This window comes from Microtus pennsylvanicus, chromosome 13 (assembly GCF_037038515.1).
Source record: "Microtus pennsylvanicus isolate mMicPen1 chromosome 13, mMicPen1.hap1, whole genome shotgun sequence".
Taxonomy (NCBI): domain Eukaryota; kingdom Metazoa; phylum Chordata; class Mammalia; order Rodentia; family Cricetidae; genus Microtus; species Microtus pennsylvanicus.
In genome coordinates, this window is record NC_134591.1 from 42,877,382 (window position 1) to 42,903,216 (window position 25,835).

Here is a 25,835-nt window from a genome sequence, read left to right on the forward strand (position 1 = left end):
TCTCTCTTCCTCCTCAACTGTCTGGATCTAGTTTCTGCTGCCATCGCTCCCCCAAAACTACTGTCAGCGGGCTGACCTCACCCTCACAGAGCTCTTTCCCAAGCTGTTTGGGCCACTTCCTCCCTGGAGTGCTGTTCACCTGGTTCCCTGTCGTCAACCTCTCTGAACAGCCCTCCTTGGTCCCCCACCTGCTGTTCTTTCCTTGTTGGTGCTTCTCAGAGCTGCTTTGCTCCAGCTGCTCCCTGGGAGGGCCTACCAGCACCCAACGCAGTCTAGTCAAGGTCATACTCCCTGACCCCCAGCCCAACTTAGCATTCCTATACTGTCCACAGGGGCCGTGTGCTCCATCATTGTCCTGTCACCTTAGATCACAGACACTGCTGGAGCTGTCTGCTTCCTCACAGAGGGACCATGGCTCTCTTATTTACACATCTGTCCCCAGGACCCAGAGCAACCCGTGGCAAGAAACAGGTGCAAAGAGGCAGACGCCGATGTGGTTTTCATGCTGAGGGGCGTGGTCTCTGTCCTGTAAGAGATAGAAAGCCACTGAGAAGCAGGAACAGGACAGGGTCTCAGACCTGTGCTTGGAGTGGGTGTCGCTGCTGACGAGGGAGAAGGCAGAGACGCTGCAGAGATGTGGCAGCATGCTGCATGCAGCATGCAAGCAAGTCGGTGGGGCCCGTGCAGAACCAGGACTGGACTGCTGCAGAAAGAGGCGAATGGCGGAGGGTGACCCGGATGAAGAATGCTTAGTAGGTCCAGTTGATCAGCTTGGCACTGACTAGGGTCAGGGCGAGGCAGTCAGTCTCCAGCTTGCCGGCCTGGTGGCTCGGAAGAGGTTGGAGCTCAGTATTAAGATGGAGATGAGCTACAGGAATTGGATGGGGAGAGATGTATAGCCCAGTTCCGGCCCAGCTGAACTCAGGGCTCCTGAGTGACATCAGTGGGAAGACCTTGTGTTGAAATGGGTGGTGCCGGTGCTGAGGAGAACGAACAGCACCAGTGAGGTGGATCTAGGGGTGGGTGCTCTGGAGGTCAGGGGCACTGTGAGTAAGGACAGAACTAAGGAAGAGCTAGTTTTGATGGATTATGCTACCAATACATATGTGTATGTACACACACACACACACACACACACACATATGGTTGTTTTTTTTTTTTCAAGACAGGATTTCTCTGTGTAAAAGCCCTGGTTGTCCAGAGTGTTGGGATTAAAGGCATGTGCCACCACCGCCTGGCGTTTATATGGTCTTACTCTTAGTCTGGGCTGGATTCTCTGTCACCTTGATGACCTTGTATTTGGGATCCTCATGCTTCAGCTTCCTGGGTGCTGGGATCAGAGCCATGTGACACCATATTGTTTAAAATTCTACGAATCTACCCGCGTCTGACAATTGATTTTGGAATTGGCATGTGATGTTGGCATAGCATGAGGGGCAGGCATGGAGATGGGCTCAGCCTCCAGTGCTGTTCTTATGAAAGGAACATGTCAGGCACCCCTTGAGCAGGGACACTTGTGGGGTTCACAGACGTTGCACTCTGAAGCCAAGCTGCGTGGCTGGTGGCAGGTCAGCGAGTGAGAAATAAATGGCTTTTATGATAAGCCACTAAAATGTGGGGACTGTTGTCTAGCACTGTATCCTCAATGGCCTGACCATTAACATTTTAAGTGGAGACTGAAGAAAAAGAATCTTTTAAGGTAACAGGAAGAACAGAGAGAGGGGAGAGGGGAAAACCAGGAGAGGTGGGGCTTGGCATTAGGGTGAGGGGCAAGTTCTAGAGTTTTGGAACCTGGAGCTCAGAAACAGGGAGGCAACATTTTTGCATATATAAAAGCAAAGTGTACAACAAAACGAAAATGGAAAAGAAGAAAAAAGGCCAGGCAGTGGTGGTGCATGCCTTTAATCCCAGCACTTGGGAGGCAGAAGCAGGTAGATCTCTGTTCGAGGCCAGCCTGGTCTACACAATGAGTTCCAGGTTAGCCAGGACTGTTTCACAGAGAAACCCTGTTTCAAAAAACAAAACAAAACAAACAACAACAACAACAACAAAACCCAATAAAGCAAAGTGTGGTGGTCTGTATTTGTAATCTCAGCATTCAGAGGGCCAGGCAGTAGCATTGCCCAGTCTGTGAGTTCTGGGTCAGTCTGGAATACAGAGTAAAGATAAGAATCTTTAGCTATATGGTGTGCTGGGTTCCTTAGCCATTCCCCAGGGCTTGATCTACACTCCAGATATTGGTGACTCTCCAGACCTCTTCCTGGGCTACAGACCCATCTCCATGTCCCACTCCCCCATGGACCTCTAATGGGCTTTTCAAACTCAACCCACACAGGACTGACCTTGCGGACTGCCCCTTAGACTGTTCTCTTACTAGATTCCCTGAGCAGCACTATGGGCACCCACACCAGAGGCCAGGGAGTCCTCCATGTCCCTTCCCCAGATGACAGGCTCAGGAAGTGCTTTACCCATCAGCATCCTTTGCCCTAGCCCCAGGGCCTCTTGGAGCCTGTGGGTGAACTGAGACACAACTGTCTCCAAACTCCTTGCCGTTACCCTGGTCCCCGGCTCCTTCCCAGCACAGAGCATCCTTTCCTGGCTAAATCACCAGGGCTCCAGCAGGACAGAACCAAACTTCTTAGGGCCTAAATGCCAACACATGCACTAATTCCTGGAGTCCTCTCTGTCCCACCCTTCCTCACGCCTACCCAGGTGAGGCAGCTGCCCTAGCCCTGTCCCACCCACTCCCTGGCTAGCTCAAGCATAATCTGGATCTTGCATTTTAGGTTGCCCCTTTGATGCCTCACCATGTCCCCAGCAAACAACTCTTGTGCCCTTTGCCTGAGTGAAGAAGCTCAGTTTCCTTGCATTAAAAAAAGCATGGTAAAATACACGAACCATGGAAGAACTTTAGTTACTTTAATGACACAGGTGGGTGGCCCTGAGTCCATTCACATTGTTGAATACTTGTCACCATGTCCATGTCCAGAGTCTTTTCATCTTCTCAAATTGGGACTAATTCTACTGAACAACCACCAAGTCCCTCTTCCTGCATCAGTCCCGAGTGTGCCGTCTAACATGCATGGACTCATTCAGTGTTTCTTCTTTAGTGTTCTATGTTAGTTAACCTGCTCTAAGTCGCCCATGTTGAAGCATAAATAAGAATTTCCATTTATTTATTTATTTCGTGACATGGTCTGTATCCTAGATTCCTAGTCTGGCCTTGAATTTGCTAAGTAGCTGGGGATGACTGAATTCTTGCTTCTTCCCCACCTCCTAAGTGTTGAGATTATAGGTAGTTACCACTATAACCACCTCTTTTTGATTTTTTTGTTTTGTTTTTTGAGACAGGGTTTCTCTGTGGTTTTGGAGCCTGTCCTGGAACTAGCTCTAGTAGACCAGGCTGGTCTTAAACTCACAGAGATCCGCCTGCCTCTGCCTCCCAAGTGCTGGGATTAATAAAGGCGTGCGCCACCACCGCCCGGCAAGGTCCAGAGTCTTAGGTGACACCTCCTCCACTCATCCTGCTCCAGGCGACAACACGATCCCCATTTCATGGGTCTTGAAAAGGCTGAGATTCAGAAGTGAGGCAATGAAGACCGTGCTGGTCTTCTTTTTGAAGGTTTTTTTTTTTTCTTTTTTCTTTTTCTTTTGGAGACAGGGTTCCCTATGTAGCTCATGATCTTCCTGGCTCAGCCTTTTGATTATAGGGGTATGTTGCCACGCCCCTTCAAAATCTCCTTTTTTCCCTCCTTCCTCACAACCTCTCCCCCATCTCCCTCCTTTATAAGACTGAGTACTACTCCATAATGCGCATCTCACATTTTGTCTATACATGTGTCAGGGGACAGTTGATTGTTTTCAGCTTCTGGTCCTCAGGACAGTGCTGCCATGGACACGGATGGACGACATTTGGACCCCTTGCCTTTAGTACGGTTCTCAAGGTGACTCTCCACAATTCTTTGTTTGTGTCCTGCAGCACCAACAGTGCAGAAGGGTGCGTCTGTCTCCACATCCTCCACATTCCTCACTTACTGTTTCCCCTGGGTGGCCTTGCTTTTTGGTAACAGCCACACTGTTATGGGTATGACTCCAGTCTTTGCTCAGCTGCGTGCTCCCTGCACTGGTACCTGGCAATCCCTCCTGAGCCAATTCTTGTCTTCTGTCGTGGGCATTCTCTGACACCATAGGTAAAAGACTTCTAGAATCCATGGACTTTCTGCTGTTGCCTTCGGGGGCCAGCTATCAGTAGTTCTCCCTGGCGGAGTTATTCCCTGTTGCAGATTCCCCTCTGGATCCTGAAACATCTCACTCCACCCCCTACTTTCTTCTCCTACTTCCTTCCTCTAGAACACAGAGTTAAGGTCACCTCCTCAGAGAAGCCCTCATTCCGCACCCAGCCCTCCTTTACCCAATCAGCCTGCTGTTCTTCACTCTTGTGGGGTTGGTTGTCTACTCTCTTCTGATTGTTCCTAGCACTTGGCACAGTTTGTAAGGACTTAAGTATCTATATGCCTGCTGAATTAACCTTGTCTTCTCTGCAGGACTCTTAGCTCCATGCAGACAGGAGCTTGAGGCATCCTTTCGGGAACTGCTCAGTGCCCTGTCAACACTAGGTGACCAGAATACCCTTGCTAAATGGAATCGTTCAACTTTAAGATAAATCCTCCCCCCCCCCACAGTGCTTACACCTTAATGAGGGATGTAGGTGAGAAAATAAATAAATAAACACCTACTCTGGCAGGTGGTGGTGGTTGCTATGGAGACCTGATCAGACCAGGAGTCTCTTTAGGTTCCTTAGTGAGGGGTTGAAGCTGCTGACCTGGGGGAAGTGAGGGACTGGAACCTGGGTAAAAAAGTGTTCCCAAGAGGAGACAGCACAAATAAAGGTGCTTCAGGGAATGAACACACTTGGCTTGTGATTCAGGACATGAGGAGCACACTAGCCAGATGAAGGCACAGCTTCTAGGAGGCTAGAAGTGGGAAGGGAGGTCCCACAGAAGGACCGGTGGAAGGAGGAGCCACCGCAGTCAGTGGCAGCATTCTCTCCCAGTCATCTGGACAGGGTCCGACCTTTACTTTCTGATGCTCTCCTGGACTCTGAGCACATAGTAGGCGCTTTCTAGCTCAAACTAGACCCATTCTGTACATTTCCGACAACGTGTTTTACTGCAACACTGACTTAGACTTAGGATGAGTGCTTACTGAAAGACACTTTAAAGCACATTTAACTTTCAACTTTTTTTTTCTTTTTTTGGTTTTTCGAGACAGGGTTTCTCTGTACCTTTGGAGCCTGTACTGGAACTAGCTCTTATAGACCAGGCTGGTCTCGAACTCAGAGTGCTGAGATTAAAGGTATCTGCCACCACCACCCCACTTGACTTTAAACTTTAATTCATTTTTTTCTTCTTCTTTAGTAATACCTATTTGCTGACATCCTGCCTCTGCTGGGATTCAAGGCATTTGCCACCTCTGCCAGGCCTGGAATCATTTATTTATTTATTTATTTGGTTTTTCGAGACAGGGTTTCTCTGTGGCTTTGGAGCCTGTCCTGGAACTAGCTCTGTAGACCAGGCTGGTCTCGAACTCACAGAGATCCGCCTACCTCTGCCTCCCGAGTGCTGGGATTAAAGGCGTGCACCACCATTGCCCGGCTTATTTATTTATTTATTTATTTTGGTTTTTTGAGACAGGGTTTCTCTGTGGTTTTGGAGCCTGTCCTGGAACTAGCTCTTGTAGACCAGGCTGGTCTCGAACTCACAGAGATCCGCCTGCCTCTGCCTCTGCCTCCCGAGTGCTGGGATTAAAGGCGTGCGCTACCACCGCCCGGCCTTATTTATTTATTTATTTATTTTTAAACAGGGTTTTATGTAGCTCAGTGGGCCTGAAACTCATTATATAGCGAAGGTTGGCTTTGAACTTCTGAACCTTCCTGCTTTTACTTCCCAGAGTGCTGGAATTACAGGTGTGGAATCACCTCACGGTGTAGCTAGTGCTCACTTTTTAAAAAAAGCTTCTTCTTCTTCTTCCTCCTCCTCCTTCTCCTCCTCCTCCTCCTCCTCCTCCTCCTTCTCCTCCTCCTCCTCCTTCTTCTTGCTGGGCAGTGGTGGTGCACAACTCCAACTCCAGCACTTGGGAGGAAGATGCAGGTGGATTTCTATGAGTTGAGGCCAGTTTGGTCTCCAGAGTAAGTTCCAGGACAGTCAGGGCTACATAGAGAAACCCTGTCTTGAAAAAACTAGTTATCTAAGTATCTATCTATCTTATCTGTCTGTCTGTCTGTCTGTGAGTGCCAGCCCTCTACAACCACAGCAAAAACTCTTAACTGTGGAGCCATCTCTCTAGCCCCAATAATCATCTTTCTTTTCAGTTTGCAGAAAGTTTCCCCAGTTCTGACTTCTTCTGGGTCCCCAACAGGTGTCTCAAAGGGCTGCTTTGCTCCCTACCTGCAGGACCACAGGACTGCGGGCTCAGACAATGCTCAGATAGCCTGGAATGTGATTATCTCTTCCTTCGGTCTGTCCTTGCCTTTGACAGACAGGAATACCCTCGCGGCTCTGCACTGGCTATCTCTTGCCCAAGCCTGCCAGCAAAGCACTGAAGTAGGACCTGGAAACCAGGTCTTTGGGTGCTGGCATTCACACTCTGCCCAGGGAGTCCCTGATGTCCTTGGGGGAAATTACTGCCCAAACCAGAGTTGACTAGGGGCTGGCCAAGGCTTCCTGTAGAACTGGTGATTTTGATGGAAGAATCTCCACAGGGTTCCCTGGACTGTGCTGGGGTGGGGGCAAGAGCGGGGAAAGGCTGGATGCTGAGTTTCTGTCCCAACAGGCTCAGAGTGGACCAGAGGGCCCTAGCTTCCAGCAACTGCGAGGAACACCACCACACCACCAGCACAGCCGAGAAACAGCCAGAGGAAACCAGATACCCTGGCGTTCTTGGCAAGTGCAGCTTCCTTGGTTGAGCCCAGTGGCTTCAAGGCCCTCTCTTTCAACCGCCACCCTTCTGAAGGCCTGGCCCTCTCCAATCTGCACCAGTTTGTGGGAGAGGAAGAAGTGGCCTAGTTCTCCATCTGTTCTAATCCTCTCAAAAGCCTGGCTGAATGTGGCAGTCCCTAGTTGAATAACAAGCTCCTGACCCTGAGGAACGGAGTCTTGTTTCCATGGGTGGTGGTGGTGGTGGGGTCTACAAGGGTAAGTATGGTGTAGCCGGGCCCATGGCACTCAGTCCTGGTCAGCTGGAGGCATTCCTACCTTACTGCAGCTTGGGAGCTCAAGCCTGGTGGGTGGGTGGGTGGGGGCACGGCAGCACAGGAAGTCCCTCAGTAGGGGGTGCGACCATCCCACTGGAGTGAGGAAGTAGTGTGTTACAGGAAAAGGCTCTGGGCAGAGGATTTTACGAGAGTGGATGCTCCACAGGATAAGCGGTTTTGTTTAGGTTTGGGTAGTGACTCTGTGCCTGCGGCAGCGTTTGGTACATAGTAGGTGTTTAATAAACAGATTCTGAAACAAAGGGGCTGGGAAGGAGAAGTTGAACCTAGGGTGGATGTGTGAAACAGCCTGGTTGGTCATTCTGGGATCTGACAGTATAGTAGACTACCAGGTGGCAGAAGCGGTGGTGGGTGGGGCTTAGCCGAGGGAGTGGACTGATCTAATCCTATTGTGGGTGGTGTCACTTTCTTATCGCTTCACCCAGCCAGAAGCTACTTCAGGCCTGGGGTGGCTTTTTTTTTCCTTCGGGTCCCCTGGTGTCCTGGCCTGTTAGAATACACACAGGTATGGAACCTGTGCTGGGTTCAGGAGACACACTGATGATTCAGACCTAGGTCTTACCTTTCTGTCTGGTGGGGAGACAGACAGTAAACAAGGGACTTACACAATGGGCACAGTAGATGCAGGGCTACTGTGCAGGTTCAATTGAGCAAATGAGACACAAGCCAGCAAATGAGACACAAGCCAACAGGATCGGGAGCAGGGATGTTTGGAAGGAGGTATCTGTGGAGGGAGTGTGAGTCTTTGAAGAACGGTTGGCAGAAGGGGTCTGGGGTGGGAGGCATTCCAGAGAGAGGTGTCAACACAAAAATGTGCTCCAAGGGAAGTAGGGGGACTCAGTGGGGAGAGATAAGTTGTGGGCAGACAGGCCACCTATGGGTGTTTGGGCTTGCTTCTGACCTTACTAGATTCTGGGTAGCTGCCTTGTGCAGCATGCTAGCTGGGGCTACAGAAAGGTTCCGTTATGTGGACTCCCCCTTTCTCTCAACAGCCAAGGGCTAAGACACCTCCCTCAGATCTCTCTGCCACTAGTTCCTTTGGCTCCACCAAAACCTACCAACCCACTTGGAGCCTCACACTGTCAAGCCTCCACAAAGGGCAGACCACAGGGACTCGGAACAAACACCACCCCCCTCTTCCTCTAACACACGTCCAGGAAGGAGGGGCCAGACCTTTTGCGAGCGAGAGAAAAGGCAAGAATTCTAGCCTGGTGGAACATCGGACTATCAAAAGAGATTAAAAGACACCTCCCCCTCCCCAATAAAAACCCCTTGCCAGCTGACAGGCGAGGAAGTGGACGTGTAAGTGGCTCTGAGGCGCCAGAGCCCTGGGGCTGCAAAGGCATGGCCAACTCGAGAGTGCCTGACTGTGGGCCCCCGAAGGGCAGCGCCTTCCCTCCCCCAAGACTCAACGGGTCCTCGTAATCTGCGGGCCCTGCAGACACCAGTGAGTCAGGCATCTTGTGAGTCAGTGTGTTGACAAGCCATCCCTGGCCATTCCTAGCCCATCAAAAATGGAAGGAAGTCCAAAGGAAGGGTATGAACATTCATATTTAATTAGCGCGGGCTCTAAGGTACCTTAAGTTGGCCCTATTAAATTAAACCGCCTAGGGGAAAAAATAACTGTAATTATTTCCTTTTCTCCCCTACCATTGTATTTCAACTCCCAATCTTTATGCTTCTCCCCTCCTTGACAAAAAAACAACCTTTAAACTAGGGGCTGGCACAGCCATCCCCCAAACTAGGGCTCTGTGTTTCCCTTTTTCTGCTGTTCTTCCGTCTGAGCTCTGGTTCCTAGCAGAGAACAGAGTCCAGAGGGGTCCACGGTGTTAGGCTGTCTCCTAATTTAAGGAGGCTGTTAAGAGCAGAATATTATCCAAAAACGCACCCCGTCCTTCTTGAACCAGTGCAGATCCATTTGCTGCGGGGCATTTCTTTTAAAAGCCCCTTTCTCTCTTCTGCAGAGCAAAATAAGCAAACTTTAATGGTAGGGAATTATTGTTTATTTTGTTGAAATCTAGTTCTGAGTTTTCCTACTTGAAACGTGTTTTCCCCAGGACACTGACCTATCCTTTAATTGTTTGGTGCGAGGCATGTTAGGGGGAGGGGCGTTACTTGTTTATTGGAACAGCGCAGTTAAAAAAAAAATCAACCTAGGCTAACAGTTTCAAGGCTCCCCTAAAGATGTATCCAAACAGGCAGCCAATCAGCGCTTACACAGCTTTTTCTGCTTGACTCTTTTAAAGAGACAGTGTCGACAGTGTTTTATCACATTTAAAGAGAACCGCGCTCTAAAAACAGTATGAAATGGGGGAACCATCCCTTATTTCACCAGTTTCTGATCTGGAGTCCCCAGTGAGGCTACGGTGCTGGTTTTTGGGATCCTCGAGTGGACAGAAAGGAGTCGGGAGCAAAAAGCTTGGTCACTCTGCCAACCCCCCATTTCCCATTGTACACCTGGGTCATTGACAATGGAAGCTTCCCCTCCCCCCACGCCCGACTCTAGTCCCCCCCACGCCCGACTCTAGTCCCCCCCACTCCCCAATTTAGCTCCTTTTATTTGAAGTTTGAGATTTCTGCGGCGCGCATTCTAAGTCGCGAGGCGTCCAGGTGACGTCCCTCACCCAAACGGAACCCGTTCCCGTGGAGAAGGCGAGGGGCTAACTTGCCAGGGCTGGCAGATCTCAGAAATTTGGGAGAAATCCCTCTCCCTCCTTCTAGTCTAAGACCCTTTTTCTCTCTCGAGGTTTGCCCGGAGCACGCCAAGGGCCATTTTTCGCGCGGCTCCACTTTGGGGTTTCCCAAAGTATTTTAACGATCTAGTAAAGAAGCAGCCGCGCGCTTTGGCGCCAGCCAGCTTCGGCCGCCCAGCTCCGCGTGCAGACCTGGCCCGGGCTCGGGGAGCCGGGCTGGACGCAGGCAGCCCAGGGTGGGGCGGGGAGCTGGGCCGGCCGGGGTCCTGGCCCACGGAGGGCAAGATCAGCACGGGGAGGGCGGGGGCGCAGGGGACCAGGCCAACGCGGAAAGGGGCGCGCCGGGCCAGCCGGGGTCCGCGCCTTCCACCGTGGCTAGTGCCGCAGCGCCCAGTCCCCGTGGCGCTGGCCGGGTGCTCCGGTCCAGGCCCGAGCCCCTCACGCCGCCGCCCCACCCCAGCGCCAGGGCTCGCCCTCCGCTCCCCCGGCCGGCACACGAGCGGGCAACGGCTCACGGAGGAGGCGCAGCGGGACTGGCGCGGCCGCGCTGACAGGCGTCCCTCCCGGCCTCCGGGCCCGCCCCCGCGCGCCGATTGGCCGCCGCTGCCGTCCGTCGCGGGGCGTGGACGCCCGCCGCTCTCCTGCCGGGGCAGCCACGTTCGGTTGAGCTCCAAGTAGACCAGCGGCGGCGGCGGCAGAGGCAGCGGTGCTGGAGGCGCAGAGGGCGGCGCAGGCGGAGCCGGGCGGCGGGCGCGCGGGCCACGAGCAAGCGAGCAAGCTGCAGGCTTCGGGCGGGCGGCGGCACAGCTCAGGCCGAGCCGGCGCGGGAGGAGTTCCAAGGCGATGGGGCCGCGGCCGGGGCTGACGCTTTGACAGCTGGAAAGAGCGCGGAGCCAGCGCCGGGGAGGGAGGGAGCGCGGCGAGCGGAGCGCGAGCAAGCGGGCGATCGCCGGGAGGGGGCCGGGAGCAGGGCAGCTCGGGAGACCGGACGGTAGCGGCGGCGGCGGGCTCGGCGCCCTCTTCTCTGCAAGCCATGTTTGCCAAAGGCAAAGGCTCGGCGGTGCCCTCGGACGGGCAGGCTCGGGAAAAGTAAGCCTCTCGCGAGTGGGGCCGCGCCGCGGGCGGCGGGAGGCAGGTGGGCGCGGGGGTCGCGCTGCCTTGGGCCCCCGGTCTCTGCCCCGCGGCGGCGGCGGCGGCGTGGAGAGCCCATTGTTGGGCGCCGGCAGAGGCTGGGGCACCCTGAAGGGGCGGCAGGGCAGCGGCGGGCGAGGGGAGTTGGTAGGCGCGCGGCGGAGCGGGCGCGGGGGCCCGCGACGAGGGTGGGCGAGGTCCCACTATGAGCCGGTGCACTGGGTCGGCTGGGCGCGGGGGCCACACTTTGTCCCCCGAGTGCGGGCAGGGGGCGCGTGGCTTTCCGCAGCCCCGAAGGCTCCTTTTGTCCGCCCGCGGCGTGAGGAGTGCGTGCCGGGGGCTTTGTTCGCCCAGGAGCGCTCTCCCTTCCCAGCCAGCGGCCTTGCCGCCTGCCCGGTGCGCTCCGGGACGCCGGGCTGGGCTGGTCAGGCGGCGCCGGCCTGGCCCCAGGCTTGGGGGACAGTTGTTTGGGGGGGGGAGACGGTGAGGGCGGCGCTTTGCTGCCCTCTCCAGAGCGCGCCAAGTACCCGGGCTGAGGCTGAGTCTCCCCGGACCCCGAAGCTGAGCTACGGCAGCGAGCTGAAGTGGGCTGGGAAAAGGAGAGTGGCTCAGGGCTCTTGTGGCTTTCGAGTTTGCGAGACCTATGTGGGTTTGGTCCCGGTGCCACTTGGAAGTTCAAGTTTGGGAACCGTTTTCCAGCTCCCGCGGCTTTGGGCAGTTTGTCTGTGGTACCCACCCACTAGCTGTTCTGACCCGGGTCCTGTCTGGGGTGATAGGTACTTTTCTCCTGTCATGGCCACAATGGGATGGCACGGACCGGGCTCAGAGTCCGACTGGCAAGGTCCAGAGCGAGCCTCAGTGTGATCTGACCCTTTCCTCTCTCTCTTTCTCTCTCCCTCTCTGCCCCTGGTCACTTTTCAGGTTAGCTTTATACGTCTACGAATATTTACTGCACGTAGGAGCACAGAAATCTGCACAGACCTTCTTATCAGAGGTGAGTGGGACTCCTCAGCATCCAGTTTCTTGACACCCCCTCCTCCCCACTATTCTTAGAGCCTTTGTTTTCAGGAGCAGCCACTGTGGCCACCATTTTGAATTTTTATCACCTTTTGGCATTTATTGTTAGTTGGTCTTCACAGCCTTTTGGCTGGGGAAGGCCCTGCGGCCCCCTCCTTTCTGTCCCTCTAAGCTGCCTCTGTCCCCTCTTTTCTAGATTCGATGGGAAAAAAACATCACACTGGGAGAACCTCCTGGGTTTCTGCACTCGTGGTGGTGGTAAGTTTGTGTGATAGTTTTGTGTGTGTTTTGTTCTGTGGCCCTGGTCCTGGTGAACAAAGACGGGGCCTGGGGCAGACCTTTCTACCCTCAGCTTCTGCTTTCCACAGAGCAGGGCACCTCTGGGTGCTCTGATCAGCTTCTGTGAGGAAGCACGGGCAGAAGAGGCTGCAGCCTGAAGTTTTTGCTGGTGTTTCTCTGCCCGTGGGGAGCTGACTAAATAAATTCTGCTGTGCTGTTACCTGTGTTACTTTTCCATCTCACTCCGGGGCACCAGGCTTGGAAAGAGTTAGGAGGGTTTTTGTCAATCCTGCATGCTGCTTTAATTAGAGGAGTGGGGGCAGGGCGGGGGCAGGGGACGCCAGGTCTGTTCTGCAACTGGCCTGTCCCTTAGGTTGTCTTCCCTACACGCCAAACCTTGAGAGACAACGACTGGGCCTTTTCCAGGGACCCTGAGAAAAGCAAGAAGGCCTGCACTTCCTGTAGAGACACTGATTCAGACTGACTGGACCTTCCTTTCCTCTGGCTTCCCCACCCCCCAGCATCCCTGCAACCACAAAGCCTTATTTTACCGAGAACCTTAACCAGCCAGAGGTGGCCTGGCAGGATGCCTGCAGCTTGTTGGGGGCTGGCTCTCCTTATCTGTGACCCTCTCTCCATGCCCAAGCAGCCTGTGGTCTTTTCTGCTGGCGGGAGGGAAGCTTAGGGTCCAAGCCTGAAACAAGTTGTCCTGAGTGTGTGACCTGGGTGCTTTGTGGGATGGATCAGTGGAGTCTTTCCCGTCCAGGACAGCTTTAGATGGTGTAGTTGAGGCAGATGCAGTGTTGGGATGTTAGCATTTACCTGGCTGCCAGCTCAGGTTACTGTTTCAAGTCTCTTTGAACAGCGGGAGGATGAAGTGTCTGTTCTAACTTGTGCAGAGAAAATGAGTTTTTAATGACTTCTGCCAGCCTCCCAACTGCCTGGTCGGAGGAGGCGGCTGGTGTGGTGCAAGGATTCCACCTGCGGGAGTGGGTGATAGGTTGGCTGTGGCTGGCTTTGGGGGCGAGTGTGTGCATGGGATTGGCAGGTCTGATGGCCCTGGATCTTGTAGGAACTTGGGCATGGGAGTGAGAGTTATCCTGAAGGTGCTGGGAATTTGGCGGCTCGCAATATTTGGCTGTGTGGGATACTCCAGGGGGCAGTTGTGGAGGAGGGAAGAGTGGCCCCAGCCTCCCTCTTCAGCTATGCAAGACCTGGTTCTCCTGTTGCTCCTGGGGTTTGTCCTTGTTCCAGGAATGGAAGGCTTGTTGTCCTGGAGCTCAGGTTGTGGTGGCTGTGAGCAGTTATAGTCTGGTTTGTTAGAGTTCTCACCCTGTGTGTGCTTTGACACTGAACAAATGCTGGCTGTTTTCTGGGCTCGGATTGGATGGGTTGATTTTGTTACAGGCACACCTTGAGGGTGGTGCTCGCCTGGTGGTGATGGAGCTTGCTGGGATGGGATCTCCAGGACCGCCCTGCAAGTCAGATCAGACCTCAGTTCCAGTGTCCACTGTGCCCTTCAAGCTGGTTCTGGCTGGGCCTTGGTTCTGGAATAGAGTATTTCTAAGGCCCTGTGTTTGTAGAGCACTCTGTAGTCACTTGTGTTTCTGTTCTTGTGAATGTGGAATGTTGGAGTGATCATATAGAGTTACGGAGAGTCTGGGGTGCTGTGTGCCACCCCCCCCCCCAATTCTGTACTGGACAGCGCCATCTGAAGCGGCCCTTGGACTCAGTGAGAGATGATAACATGCTTGGTTGTCATAGCCTCCCTTCCTCTCTGATTCACAGACAAGTATTCTTCGGTGGGTGGGATTAGGAACCCATAAGGTTCCCTTCATTACCGGAGTCACCCAGATTTCTGTGCAGATGAATCATAGTTGTGCCCTGACTTTGCCAGCTTAACCTTTTTACAATATACCGTGGCCATTTTAGTTTGGGGTGAAAAGGACACGGATGAGATGGGCAGGCTCTCCTTCCAGGTTCCTGTGTGGACACCCTTGGGTGGGTTGTGCTGAGCTTTCCAGACTCTAGTGTCTACTAACCACAAAGCCGTGTCACTGAGTGAGGCGCCCAGTATGAAGGAGCTGCCAGGCGAGGTTGGATCTACTTGTCTTAGGGGCTGAGTTTGTCAGTGAGTGCTGTGAGGTAGGATGGAGCCTTCAGGAGACCTGGTGCTGTACCGTGTACCCTGTACTTCCCGTTGTGTACACAAGTAATAATTAGTAACCTGATCTTACTTTGTTTTTCTGTTTGCAGTGTATTTTGGGACCTTTACTGTGCAGCTCCTGAAAGGAGAGACACTTGTGAACATTCAAGTGAAGCAAAAGCCTTTCATGATTATGTGAGTAACAAATTTTTAATCCTGGCAATAATTACAGGGTTGGATGGCTCTAACTTCTTAGTAGCAAAAGCAAGTGCACAGCCAACTGGCAGTGGTCTTTATTTTCTCCGTGCCTCCCTTCCCCTTCTCCTGCCCACCTTCCTTCCTGCTGCCTGCCTCCCTGTACCTTCCTCCCTGATGTTTGAAGTTGGAGGGCAGTATTCATCACTTTGCAGTTCTACCTGGAGAAAGAAATGGTGTTTGAAGGCTCAGAGTCATGTGGGGTTTGGTTGACAGTTAACCAGGAGGGGACTGAGCCTGGTTGGTTTGGCTTAAGAAAAGAGACCACAACCAAAAAGACAGAAAGGAAATGTGAAATTTTTGTTTTGGACTCAAAGGGGTGTCTGAATAACAGTTCTGTGGAATGGACTTTAGCTCTACTTGTAGCACTGTTTTTCAGAGAGCTGTCTAGAGCAGTCTTTCAGTGTGTTTGCACATACAGTGTGGAGTGTATATGGACACACATTGTGGGATGTGTTGTATGTCACACACAGTGTGGGGTGGATATGTGTATACACAGTGGGTTGTATATACATACAATGTGGGGTCTACATCTGCACAGTGTGGGGTTTATATATCACAGTGTGGGGTATATATGTCACACACTGGGGTTTATGTGTATACACGGTGTGGGGTATATATGTGCACTCAGTGTGGGGTGTATATGTACGCAGTGTGGGGTATATATATGCACTCCGTGTGGGGTATATATGCACAGTGTAGGGCATATATGTGCATACAATGTATGGTGTATATGTCACACAGTATGGGGTGTATATGCACATAGCGTGGGGTGTATATGTCATACAAAGTGGGGTGTATATGTGCACACAGTGTGGGCTCTGCTCGGATGTTGGGTACTGTGAAGTGCTAAGTTCACTCACCGTCTTTTGCCCGAATACTCTTATAGGTTACATTTATCAGCATGCATGTGTGTGCACATTTGAGTTGGATGTATGTGATGTGTGACAGGTAGCTTGGGAATGGAGGTCAGAGGACAACTTGTGGGTCTGCATTCTCTCTCCCACCATGTGGGGTCTGTGGTTCAAACCCAGGTCCTCAGGTTTGGTGGCAGGCACTGTTACTGTCTCACCAATCTTGCCAGCCCACAGGGGTTCAGGGCAGGAATAGGACAGACAACGTCTTGCGCCGTATTTTAGGTTGGCCTTAGAACTCAGTATGTAGTTCAATTTGGCCTTGAATTTTCAGCAGTCCTACCTCAGCCTTCCCAGTGCTGAGATTATAGCTACCATGGCCAGCTCAATTTTTTTCCTTTGAAAGTAGTTAATTTTACCAGGCCATAGGGTCTTTTGTCCTGGTGTTGATTATCTACCTGGTTAAATTTAAGGTCCGTGAAATCATTACAGGGAAGGTATCTGTGATGTTCATTTTCCATGGCTATATATATATTTTTTTTAATTTTAAATGCATACTGTCACAGCCTAGGTTGGATGGGTCAGACTTTATGGTCTGATGAAATGGGTGGTTAGGATCTGTCAGGTTACGAAGGATGGAGTGAGGAAAGAGAGGTACCTGGATGTCTTCCACCACTTCCAGGTTTTACTTCTAGTAGGCACTGCATATTGAGCGTGTACAACGTTTGTGGCACACACGTGCACGGCCCTCACATTCTAGGTATGGGAATGATGAACAGCATCAGGCTGGTTCTTGGTCGGGTCGTTTGCCTCCTCTGGTTGCTAATTTCCAAACTGGTCTAGAAGACCAAATCCCATCTGGGTGAGTTCCATAGATGGTCAGATTCAATGCCATGGCTGTTGTCATGGGGAAAATGGGTCCTGTAACAGGAGTCAGAGACTGAGCTCACCGACCTCCTGAGTGGTTAGTGCAGTGGGCTTTTGTTGTGAAAGAAAAGCGAATGCCCCTGGAGTCAAATGCTCAGGAATGTGACAAGTTCATATGTCTTCTCCAGGGCTGAGAAAGAGAAGCTGGTGAGTAGTCCTTCTAGCCTGCTCAACTTTTCGCTCCACAGGGAGAGGTGACTGCTTCACTTGTCATGACGTGGTTCTGGGACCAAAAGTGGCAATGATGATCAGAGGGCTGAATTTCCGAGCTGGGTCTTGCTCGATGCCGAGTGGTCCAGCAGCCAGTGAACTTGACTGTCCCCCTCTATCTTGCAGAAAGCTTGTCCCCGCCCCCCCTCCAGTAACTACAAATGGCCAAACCTATGTTGTTAGTCTCTGACTACATTGCAGATGGTTTCATTTTAGGGAAGAAGGCCGGATAGGAGTACCTGTTGCAAAATCCCGTCCCCATGCCAGGAATCAAAGTCAGGGCCCCGCGTGGACCAGGCAAGTGCTCTGTCACTGAGTTCCACCTTCTAATTCCACAAGCCAGTTTTTGGTAGACACTTATGATTTTCAGTCAGCTTTGGTGCTCTAGTAAGTAACATTGAGATTTTCTCCAGCAAGTTCTGGTTTTGCATCTTGAAGCAAGATGGCAGTGGTACTTATGGGTTACGTCAGTTAGCAGTCAGTGACTATTAGAATGGCAGTCGAACCCTGCAGATTGCTGAGGCTGGCTTGGCATTTAGAAGATGCTGCTAAGAGATGAGGTCATGCTAGTTGGGGGCTCGTGATTCATAGGTTTGCAGCTCAAGTCCTTTTTTCCTTAAATTGGGATCAATCTGATGAGTCTTATAACCTGAGTTAGGTCACAAGGGAGATAGAACAATGTGATTGAATGAAGATATTTCTTCTTACTTTACTCCCCCCCAAGTCGTGGTCTCACTCTGTAGAGCAGGCTGACCTAGAACTCAGAGAGATCTGCCTGCCTCTGCCTCCTGTTAATATTAAAGGCGTGCATCACCATGCCCTGCTTTATAAGTGGATACTTTGAAGTAATTTAGGATAACATTCAGTTGGAAGGGTGGCAGCAGAGGAATACCTGGTAAATGAAGAAATACCCATTAGTCTGGAGTTGTAACTTGGTGGTAGAGGGCTTGTCTAGCTATTGTAAGGCCCTAGGATTTTCCCCAGCACTGCAAAAAGAAGGAAGAGATACCAAAGGCTTATATAGTTGCTTTTCTGTTTATCCTTATTTCTTCATCTAGTTTTTCTATTCTTGTGTCTCTCATTGGGTTAGCCAGAGTGCTGGGGATTGAACTGAGGTGTGTCTCTTACCTGCAGAGCCATCTTTCTGGCCCCCAGTAGCTCCTTCTGGTCTTCCCCTTGGCTAGAATACAGTTTTCCCTGTTTCTGTCGGTGTGTGAGACTGGATCTCCCTGTGTTATAATTCTCAAGTCTCACGCCTCAGATTTCTGAGTAGCAGGGGTTATAGGCATCAGCCGCCATGTACACAGCTCACAAGCACACCTACGATCAGTGTCTGCATTTGGTGATCATTCCGCTTCAGTGTCTGTAAAGGCACCTGTGCTCTAATGTCCGCACTTGCCGTGTATTGGGCGGTGTACTAATTATGCACTCGCTCGTTTACTCTGCCGTTGACCCTGCTGGAGGAAGCATGTTGCTAGCTCCGTCTTATAGATGAAGAAACTTGAAATTACCTGGCGCAAGTAAGAAGGAAACACGGAACACGCAACAAACCTGCTCAGGAGTTTATTAGCGGGGGCGTGTACAGGACTGGTGAAGGTTGGTGGACAGAGAGAGAGAGCGCGCGAGCGAGACAGAGAGACAGAGACAGAGAGAGAGGGAGAGAGACAGTGAGAGATAGAGCATGTGCGAATGCTAGCTAGTGCATCCTGTAGGTGGCGCCTCCAGCTTTTCAGGGTTGCCTAGTGCATGCGTGTAGGGGGATGGTGTGGTATGATGGAGGAGCTCACACATGTGTGCAAGGGCTCACGCAGCTGCATCATATATAGATGATGCAACCATGCTGCATGTGTGTCACACGGGATCCTTTAAGATTTCTGGGGCCACTAGGTACTTTTGCCTGAGGTCTTGTCTGCACTTGGGTGTCCCTGGAATCCGGAAGTGTCAGCCATGTTGTGTGGCTGAATCATTACAAAACTGAGGCGCAGAGGGGTTAATCACAGTGGTAGAGTTAGAGTGTGCACATAGCTAGGCTAACACCAGAGTCCATGCTTCTAATATTGTCTGGCACAGGCCCACAGCATGCATTGCTTGCTTGTATGATCCTGGCTAACTTTTTTAGATTAGCCTTTCTGGCTATAGCCTATGGCTTAGGCTAGGAACTATTTATCTCCTAGCTCCTTTAAGGAGTACACCAATGGGGTAAGGAGTGAAATAGGGGGGAACACAGGTGGTTTGCGGGGAGAATACCTGGACCAGGAAAGCTCATAGACTACTGGGAGATGTTTTTTAGATGACGAATTATCCCGGTCATCTTGAGCAAGCGGCAGTTTTGATGTCAGTTAGCTAGCTATGAGTCTTCCTTAGACACGGACAGTGTGAAGAAGAGTGTTCGCTGGCCCTGGGTGGTCAAAGATCCTCAGAGTATGGAAAAAGTGTCTGGGGTACCCATTGTCTGCCTGGCAGGGAGGAGCCGCCACAGCTCCAGTGGAAGGATCCTGGCTCTTGTACAGCCGTAGTGTCATCTCGGCAGGGCATCTCCTCCCAAGAAGGGCAGGGTCAAGGGTTGGGTGATTGGGAAGGCTCCCCAGGTCAAGGCCAGATGTGTGATTCTGGGAGGCGGTTTAAACTGCCCTTGATTTGGTTTTTATTTGAGTCACCGTCTGTTCACTGCCCCACACCTGGAGGCTTGGGTTTTCCTAGCTCATTTAGAAGCCTAAAGACCCTGGTGTTTGCTACGTGTACACGGAGTGTTAGGGGTTTTGTGTTTAGAGTAGTCTTTTTTGAGAATGGGTTTGCCCTAAGTCAGGAGTACCCTGGGGTCACAGGAGGAGTGGCTTGGTCCTTGCATGATCTCTGTGTTGTTCTCCCCTGGCTAAATAATGCCTCTAAGAGTGATAGGGAAAGCCCACAAGACCCCACTGGGGCTCCCTCTGGGTTTTCTCTTTACAGGTTGGTCTATTCTTATACTTTGTAAACGGATACTCCTAGGTGTTTATATGTCTCATACTCTGCGGAGTTGCTCTGATCCCTTCTCTGTGTGGGGCTCTAGGATGGGTCTGGATGGAGAGAAGTATCTTTGCCTAATCAGACGCCTAGTGGTCCTTGTCCTGCAACAGCTGCTGTGTTATCCTTTTCAGCAGCAGGAAAAGAGCAGAGTAGGTTAGCCCCACAGTGGCTCTCAGGTGCTGGGGATGCTGCCGGGGTGTCTGCTTGGCTTTGTGTGGCACACTTTCAGAGTATGGAGCTGCCTTGTTGGCTGGTGTTTATTTTTAAATCTCACTCCCATTTTACAGATGAAGCCACAGCCAGGCGTCTTGGTTGTAAGCCTAGGGGGTGGTGGAGCTGAGGCTAAAATGTCCAGTGTTTTGAATTCCACTTGTCAGTATTGATTGTACTTTCTTGGTGCAGGCACCTTGAAAAATGGTAGGGGGTGTTTACGCTTGACCAGAGTGTGCCTGGTACCTGCTCTGTGGCCCTAGCTGTTCTCTGAAGACATGACTTAAGAGAATTAAACTGTAGCCCCTGTCAGGAGAACTGCCTAGTCACAGGCCAACTGAGACCTGACCCAGAGAAGGGGTTTCCTGTGATGAAGTGGCTCTTTGCCTTTTCCAGAAGTAAAGTGATAAAAGCTGCAGACCTTTCTTTCCAGAAAATTCATGTGTCCTCATAAAGGAGACTTTGTTCATGATTTTAGGAGGTTCATGGATTATTGCTCCAAAAAGCCTAGACCCCTATTTCACAGTGAAGAACTTGGGCAGTGTTGTGGACACGTATAACTGTGACCTTGGTCAGATTTTCCTGCATGTCTCAGTGTCCCATTCTGAAGACCTGGGCCCCTTTCAGTGTGCACCCCTGCCCCCCTTCTTGGGAAGAGGTGGTTAGCAGAGGGGGACGTGCCTGAGTTGTGGGTGTGGACAGCAGCTGAGGTATTTGTGGCTGTGTGGCAGGGGTCCAGTGTCCTTGGTGGGTTTGAAATAGCAAAGTGATATTTGAGAGGGCTCTCCTTGGATATGCTGAGCTGAGGTTCCTGTGGGGCAGGGAGTGTCTGTGACTGCCAGGGCCCACTGGCAAGTGGGTGATGAGAGGTGGCAGCGGGTGCCTGCAGCTGGGCTCCTAAGGAGCTGGGGAAGTGCTATCCTCTGCGATAAGCCAGCCTAGCTATCTGGCCAGAGGTCCTGGCAGGTTCAAGGCTTGCCTTTGGGTTTGACCCTTGGCACCCTTGTGTGGCAGATTCAAAACGGCAAAAATGTACACAGGCGTCCCCTGTCCCCTCCCAGTTTATATTTTGTATTGAGTCCCCTCCTAGGGCTCCTACCCTGTCTTCTGGGGTTCCTCTTGCCCCCAGAGGCTGCCAGACTCCTCTGTTAGTAGCTAATTAAACATTAAATGAGAAACTGGAATTGCATTTTGCCAGAACCCAGGCAATGTGGCCACCGTAATGGGTTTCAAGTGGCAGCAAGACCCCAAATTGCAAATCCTTGCCCTTTATTTAAGGCGGGAGGTGGAGCGGGAGGACAGTGGGGACCCAAACAAAGTTTTTGGCAGTGGTCACTTCATTTGAACTCCCAGACCAGCAGTGTGCAGCAGCCTTTTGCATAATGCCATCTTTGTTAGCTAAGCATTTGCAAACTTGGACCAAGAGTTAGCTCTACGCCAGCCAACACTTGAAGAGAGCTGGGAGACACCCAGTTCTATGTCCCTTAGGTCAGCTCTGTTTGTAAGGGAGGTGGGCTCTTCAGTGAGCACTGTGTAGCTGGACCCTCGTCTTCTGTGTGAGTGTGTATTTAACCCTTAAGAGAAGTGGCAGCGGGGGTGTGTGGGTGTGTGTTGGTGCATGCATGCACTTGAGGTCTGTCAGCTAAGATAGCAGAAATGTCACACTAGCTGTAGTCTTTGTAATAGTGTCTGAGGGTTTAGAGTATTCAGCAGAATTAATCTCTTTTAGCTCGGTAGTAATTCTGACCACAGCACAAGTGCATTAGGCGATTCACATAAACTTCTTTAGTATATGTTGCTGGGAGCTTACAGAAAATAGACAATTGCAGTTGTTTGTTTTTGATTTGCCAGGGTAATGGGTTTTCCATGGCCTCAGTGAGATGAGTTGTTGGGATGTGTCTTTCCGTGGTATGCTTTTCTTTTCCTGGGCTTGAGGCCTCTGGATTTGGAAGGGTTTGAGCTCTGGCTGGTGACTTGGACCTTATCTAGCTTCATGCACATGCTTGCTGTTTTCTGTCTAGATGGACTTTGGGTTCATCTGTTACCCCATCTGTAGACTAAGGAATGGTGGCTCCTGCGGGGCTGTGAGGGTGAGGAGATGTAACACATACGAATAAGGCAGAATGTCTCCCAGCTAGTGCTTGCTGAGTTTGATTGTCCTCTGTAGTTCTGATGTTTGCTCAGAACACTCTTGAGCAGCACTGTTTCCAGGGAGAGCAAGTTGACTCTTCTGGAAGGATCCTCCTGTGTACTTGATGGATTCCAGTGATGCCTTCTCTGTCAGGGCTTCTCGGATGTGTCCCACGTTCCTTCTCTTCAAGCTGTCTTGTCTCAGTCCCTGCACCCTCACGAGGGGGCAGAGCTGGTGGTCCTAGCGCAACTGGCAGTGATAAAGGCTCCCCTGAGGTGTCCCTGCCTCTTATCTGTATGGGACAGAGTGTTCCTGGACCACGCCTGCCTGAGCAGCCGCAGGACTCAATGGGTAGGCCCAGGGGCCTGTGGGTGGCACTGGCAAGGATCTAGATCTGAAAGTCAGCCCCATGACTGTGCTAGCTTTGTGGCCTTCCTCACTGTGAAATGTGGACAAGGCCTCTCCTGCTCTCCACTGTGGGGGTGGCCAGGGGAAGGGCTGTCCCTGGAGGCTGCTGGTGCTGTCAGTGTGCTTAGGGATAAGTAGATTAGAAGTCCCTAGGCTAGGGGTCCTGTGCCAACCTCTGTGCTCAGGACTCATCTGATTTTCTGCTTCTATGAGGAGTGTCAGAAGGTGCCGAAGGGGCAGGTGAGCTGGTGAAGGGAGTCACTGAGGAAGCTGGTTCTTGTCTCTGTATCTTCTGAGGTGAACCCCTAGGTGACCATGGGCCAGGAGCACATGACAGTGTCTGCAGTTGCCAGACATCTGCCCTGCTTGCTGGCTGAAAAGCTGGAGGTAGCTGATCAGTGCTTATAGAGTTGTGTGCTGTCTCCTGATCTGGGAGAGCAGTCCATGCCAGTAGAAACATCAGGACTGCAGATGGCAGAACTGGATGTCACTGGTCATACGTAGCTAAGACAGAACAAAAAGGCCCAGAGGACAAAGCTGCACACACTCTCCATCCCATCTCCAACAGATCTCACTCCTGCACACCCAAGCAGGATCCAAGGTAATCTCTCGCCTTGTACTCTCTTGTTGCTTGCTAGCTGTGTGGACTGTGAGCACCTAAATCAACCTGTGTGTCTCAGTTTCCACAAGCAGTAAAGAGAAGTTGAAGCTACATACCTGTCGAGGTTGTCACGTGGAGGAAATGGCCTTATGGTCACACACAGGATGGATGTGCAGAAGTGCATACTCATGCCAGGCTCATTGTAAACTGTGCACATGTGTATGTTCTATGCTCATGCTCTTCCCGGCTCTGGGAAGTTCTGGTTCTACCAGATTCTGGTGCTCTGTGATTGACAATGGGAACAGAAGGGTCTTCATGTGGAAGGTGTGTGCCAGTGAGGCCTCCCTCCTTGTTTACTTGCTCACCTGTTGACTAGTTATATGGATCCCTGGGGTCTAGGCAGCCACAAGAGATGGGGCTTGAGGCGTCATCGTCTGTTGCTTGTGAGAATGAATTGAGATGGCACCTGGATGCCCTCGACTGATGCCAGCCTACACTTGTACCCATTTCCTCTGCGACTCTAGGAGCCTGGGATAGGTTCTTTCCCTGCTGCCTCTGGTTTTGCCCTGCGGTCCTGGTTGGTGTCTGTTTCCTTACCCACAAGTCCTTCCAGTAGTCAGTGCTGGTTGAGAATGTGGCAGCCTCCCACAGACCTGCCAGGGCCATCCCTTTCTACCCCTTCCTCCATGGACTTGTCAGTACTGTGACTCACTTGTCACTTGTGGCCTAGAAGGAGGATATCAGTCAAGGTGGAGTTTTTTCCCTTCCTTCTCTAGACCCTTCAGGGTTGAAACTTCATCTTTGCCTCCTCTGCCACCTCCAGTCTTGGGGCTGCTTTGTGGCATCTTGAATCAATCTGAGGTCAGTGAGCAAGACTCTGTGCCCTGAGAAATGAGAAGGACTTGATCCTTGCCCAGGCACTAAGTGTGTTAAAGGCACTTTAATGAAGAGTGACAAGTGGCAGAAAATGATGAAGTATTGTTTTGTAGTGGGAGTTGTGACCCATTAGTGTATCTTGAATCAACTTAGTGGGTCATGGCTGGCAATTACCAAAAAAAAAAAAAAGCGCAACTACTGTATCACAGAGTAAACATGAGCTGCTTCTAGAAATCCCTGTTCAGTGATTTATTCACACACACACACACACACACACACACACACACACACACACACACGTGTGTGTGTGTGCCCTGCCTTTACCTGTCTCACTGCAGGTCTCAGCCTGAGGGTTGATAATTACTGGCCCAGGGCGTGCTGAGTGTCTTTCTGTTCCTTCAGGCTGGTGATTTGGGTCAAGTGATAAGCAGTGGCTGAGCCTCAGTTTCCAGATCTGTAATAAGGAAATGATGTCCACGTTAGAGGGCTGAGGGAGAATCATTTCCCCACCAGGTGTAGGGATGTCGGGGTGCTTGTTATCTACTTGGTACTTGGGTCCTTTGGTTCTGCAGTTTGCTGTTGTAGACTCAGTATGTTAAGTGCCCAGTGACACTCTCAATGTGTGTTGGTTGTATGCTGAGTTATTGTATCTCCCACTTGGAGGGATGAGGTGTGGGCAGGCATGGGAGGAAATGGTCTCACTTTTCAGAGGCAGAGTGCAAAATGGCTTCTTAAGGATGGATTCGTGAGTGACTGGCCATGGGCAGTTCCTACTGACTGTCTTAGGCTGGGGGGCATCCTTCCCTCATGGAGAGGATTGTCTGAGCAGTGTCTAGGGAGTGGCTGTAGGTAGAATACCAATAAAGGGTCTCGGTACCTTCTGTGATGCAGGTTGACCCAGCCTCCCAAATTCCCTATCCCCGTTCTTGGTGACCGCTCTTTACACAGTTTTGGCGCAGGCTTTGTGTCCCGTTCTTTGTGTTTTAGGGGACACTTAACGCTTTATTTGTTTCCCAGGTTCTGTCTTAGAGTTCCTTGGAATTGAGATTTTCCTCTCATCTTTCTTTCTCAGTCACGGAAGGCTCTGGGGTAATAGCAGACTGGCAGGAGTGGTTGGTTGGTGGGCATGTTTTCCTGGGCGTTGGAAACTTAAGGCAGTGTTGAGCAGTGTGTGGATTTGGACTAGGATGGCCAGGGTATAGTACTGATTCTTTTTCTTGACCTGGGGCAAGACATTTGTGTCTTTTGTGCTGTGGTTTGTTCTTCAGTGGGAGGCAGACAGCGATCTGAAATCAAGGCTGACTTTTTTCTCCGTAGCTTTAGTGAAATCAGGGCTGGCTTTTTTCTCTCTGTAGCTTTTTGAGTCATTGTAATGGTTTGCCCCTCTCCTCTTTACTTTTAGTTTTTGGGACAAAGTCTTGAGATTGGCATTAAACTCGCTATGTAGCAGAGGCTGGCCTTGGCTCTGGCCAAACATTTTCAGTCCTGGGATTGCTGGTGTTCACTACCTCTGCTGGCTTGGGGTCTCTTTGAGAATTCTGTTTCGTATTTGAGTCCACCATCAGATGATGGAATCCTGTTCAAGAAGGAACTTGTAAGTTTCCAGATGGGGAAATTGAGGCTTAGAGCAGGGTGGTAACCCTGCTGGTTTGTGACTGCAGGCAGGGCCTAGGTGCCTGTGGTAGGCACTGGCTCTAGACACTGTCCACCTATGAGACTGGCTTGTGTGCCATCCTTCAGGAATCTAGCAGCTTTCTTCCTGAGAGGCCAAGTGATGCCTGTGGCTTTGGCTACCTGGCCTGTGTTAAAGGGCAGATGCCC

The 25,835-nt window shown here is 51.5% G+C and overlaps 1 protein-coding gene across 4 annotated transcripts in view; it reads left to right on the forward strand.

Annotated features, from left to right (window-relative positions):
- Positions 1 to 10,844: 10,844 nt before the first annotated feature.
- Positions 10,845 to 25,835, forward strand: part of Ssbp3 (single stranded DNA binding protein 3) — a 140,310-nt gene continuing 125,319 nt past the window's right edge. For 3 of the 4 annotated variants that reach the window (XM_075947147.1, XM_075947145.1, XM_075947146.1), the window contains exons 1-4: positions 10,864 to 11,052; positions 12,016 to 12,088; positions 12,308 to 12,369; positions 14,647 to 14,731. In XM_075947147.1, the coding sequence (XP_075803262.1) occupies positions 10,997 to 11,052; positions 12,016 to 12,088; positions 12,308 to 12,369; positions 14,647 to 14,731 (276 nt within the window). In that variant the 5' untranslated portion in view covers positions 10,864 to 10,996. Of the gene's footprint in view, positions 11,053 to 12,015; positions 12,089 to 12,307; positions 12,370 to 14,646; positions 14,732 to 25,835 lie in introns of all 4 variants that reach the window. The other variant, XM_075947148.1, reaches the window with a different exon arrangement.